Raw genomic sequence first — 3,293 nt, forward strand, 5'->3', positions numbered from 1 at the left:
TTGGACAAAACAACAAGTATGACAGGACAGATCTATTAATATTAAAAGAGGACAAAATTAATTGTCTTTTTATTTATTTTCTTTTTTAAGAATTGTTTAAACCTTTTTTTTTGCTTTAAATCTAATCTTTAACTTTAAGAGTATTCAAACTTTTAATCGTTCAACAAATGTCTAAATTCTGAGTCAGAAAGGGGGTTAAAACAGTTTTATGGAAAACGTATATGCTAATTAATGACGTTTTGTTGAAAATGACACAGCGGCATATTATTTTAAGTATTTATAAATTATTGACCTGTCTTGTGTGTAGGTAAGTTTATATAACCCACATTTGGACCATTTCCATACGGCAACTTGCTCAGAAAACACTTCAACTTGTCCTATAAATACCGACAGACAATATTCAGCTTATGGTTGTGATGGTGTGACAATAAGAATTTAACGTTGTTCTAGTTTTACCTCAAAACACTAATAAGTTAAATATTGTACAAAATAAGTATGCATCCGCGTCTAATTTCTACATATTTATGTCTGAGATGAGATCATTAAAAAATAAAATAATATAAAAGACTATGAACATTAAGATATGTGACTGCTAGACACCGTTACCCTTTACATTTTGTTTTTTGTCAATTTCGCTAAAAGCAGCCGAGGTGATGGCTGACCACTCTAATACAAATAAAGGGAAGTCTATATTTTGTTCAGATTTTGATACATAAAATGCATTTTGGGTTTGATTTAGTGGTAAATACAAACATCGTTGGCAAATACCAACAAATACGGAACAATTTATCGCCAATTTAACAAAAGTATTCAATTTGCAGAAAAATCAAATACTGCTCTCAAACCAGACATATTATTTAGCTTCAGTTTGTAAATTAAATTGAAATAAGTTTAAACATTACCTTGTGTGAACTCGACGTATTTTTTACCTTTTCATTTTCTTTTTCGATGTTTTGAGGGGCTTTGTTCGGTGAACGCTATCCAACTGTGATAAGACTACAATACTTAATAGGCAAAATACATTTTCACATGATAATATTTTATTTATTATTAGATTGGATCATCCAATCACGCTAAAGATTATTGTTGTTTGTATTATTATGTTTATATTATTAGTCTTATAATTTTTTTTCAGAAACATATACTTTTACATATTACAACAAAATTGTATAATAAATACACATTTTTGGAAATTTAGATTTTCATCACAGTGATAGGGATAGTTGCGCTAATAAGACACTATGAGGCGGCACAACCTTTCGGGGAGGAAGACGATCCAGCACGTATAAGACAAGAGACAGGTTACAATAGGGATATTGGACGAGACAGAAACCCGGAAGTATATGTCGAGAACAACGGTGACGCAGAGGAGCGAGTAATTTCGCTCAGACACGAATATCGTGTACGAGTAGTTAATCTTAGATATGAAAATCGTAACAGATTCCTAAGACAAAACCGGCATTCTGAAGGTACTTATATAAACAAATCACTAAGGTCACAAATGTTAAGCTAGGATAGAATATTTCAAGAAAATCAAACAAGATAAAAAAATTTACTTATATCTTAAGAATCGTAAAAAATTCAAGATTCAAGTAATACCTTGCATGTTGTCTGCGATTAATGACTTCTTTGTATAATTCATCACCATATTTATCCTGCGTGAATAACGCAGCAAATTTTATGTATGCACATTTTGACCTCTCTTTGGTAATTTACTTGCATTGTATGTGCGTTTGCAATGTGTAAACTACTTTCTTTGGTCACTTTATAATATATTTCACCTTAAGATACATTCTAAAATTTTCGTGAAAATTTAAAAAAATCTTAATTTTTGGAGCATGTGCATTAAAGAATTTTAAAGACACATTCTTCATAATTCTACGGTCTATTAATTACCCATGAATTTACGTATTCAAAGACTGCTTACATTTATAATTTATTTCTGAATATTTAAAAAAACACTTGAGCATACTTAAGCGACTTGTTTTGAGAATTTTAGATTTATATTTACTGCAGTACATACACTATGAATAATTGACACCAACTTCTTTAACAGTATTGCTGCAGAATCAAGAAATATCTCTACCATATAGATTGAGACAGCAACTTCCAGATGAACTTAAGTGTACGAGGTGTACGAGAAATATCCGCGATGCCGTTATCAGAGAATGTGGACACTTAATAATGTGCCGACATTGCCTTGTTCGACTCGATCACTGTCCGAGGTGCGGGAGAAGTATCCTGGCATGGAATGTAGTTTCATGGTTTAAACTGCCTTATTTACAAACGTCACAAAATTGACACTGTAACTTAAACTTGATGTTCTATAATTATGTATTTCTTTAAAACAAGTTTGATTTTCACACAGAAAATGATTATTGGTACATTTAAGATTTTTAACTCTTAAGATATGTATATTTATTTCTCTTCATATATTCGTATTTTGCAAATTTTTCAATAATATATTTGTATTTTTTTATTTGTCATGATGCCTACTTTTATTTCATAAACAAGTTATTGTCCAGTATTGTTTTATGGGAAGTTCTCTAGTGTAAATATTTCAGATCTCTACATTTGTTTTATAAAGTTTTGGAGACTCAAGCATATAAACAAGTGCCAGATCAATTTTCAAAGCCTGGTACTTACATGTGCCATAATTTTTCGTGGTGTTTTGTATACATTTTTCTACATTCTAGTATTTTGCAAGATGCTAAATCATACAGACCAGTACAGTTAAGTTACCTAATCTTATTTCACCAGTATTGATTTCCGAGCAGAAATATTCAAACTTGCTTCAAGTTTCAAGTTTTTATTTCAACTAGACACATATGGGCATCAGTTTTATAAACAGTAAAATTTCACAAACAAATGAGCATTAACAAAATAATACAATGCAAAATTGAATTTAGTAAGGAGAGTGTGATGGGGTTTCGAACATATATAGAATTCCTATATTGATTTGCAATGCCTGATACTTACATGTGTTTGTACACATGAGTATATAATTTGATTGTAATTATTCTCATTTTCTCTAATATCTTCTTTATATTTTGTATGTGTTTATGCGGCCAATATTCATAAGTTATGTACTCCTAAATATGCTTGTATACATGTCAAGTGATTAACAAGATTTGAAGTATGACTGCATGTGTTTAATTAATTATGTTCCCATATGTGCTCAGAGGTGAACTTTCGTTATGGCAGTTATCCATTATATCTTTATAAACAACATCAAATCCTAAACCTCTTTAAGGATTTTTGGCCAAATTTAACAAGAATGATCATTTTTGATT

The 3,293-nt window shown here is 30.3% G+C and overlaps 1 protein-coding gene across 1 annotated transcript; it reads left to right on the forward strand.

The window, feature by feature from the left end:
* Positions 1-1,198: 1,198 nt before the first annotated feature.
* LOC132744881 (uncharacterized) lies at positions 1,199-2,769 on the forward strand (the record flags this gene model as incomplete). Its single annotated transcript, XM_060733674.1, has 2 exons — positions 1,199-1,469; positions 2,057-2,769. Coding segments are annotated over 2 exons (516 nt in total), but the record flags the coding sequence as incomplete, so codon positions are not given.
* Between the last annotated feature and the right edge of the window lie 524 nt (positions 2,770-3,293).

The sequence above is a fragment of the Ruditapes philippinarum genome, unplaced genomic scaffold (genome assembly GCF_026571515.1).
Source record: "Ruditapes philippinarum isolate M1 unplaced genomic scaffold, ASM2657151v2 ctg939_1_1_1_1, whole genome shotgun sequence".
Lineage (NCBI taxonomy): Eukaryota > Metazoa > Mollusca > Bivalvia > Venerida > Veneridae > Ruditapes > Ruditapes philippinarum.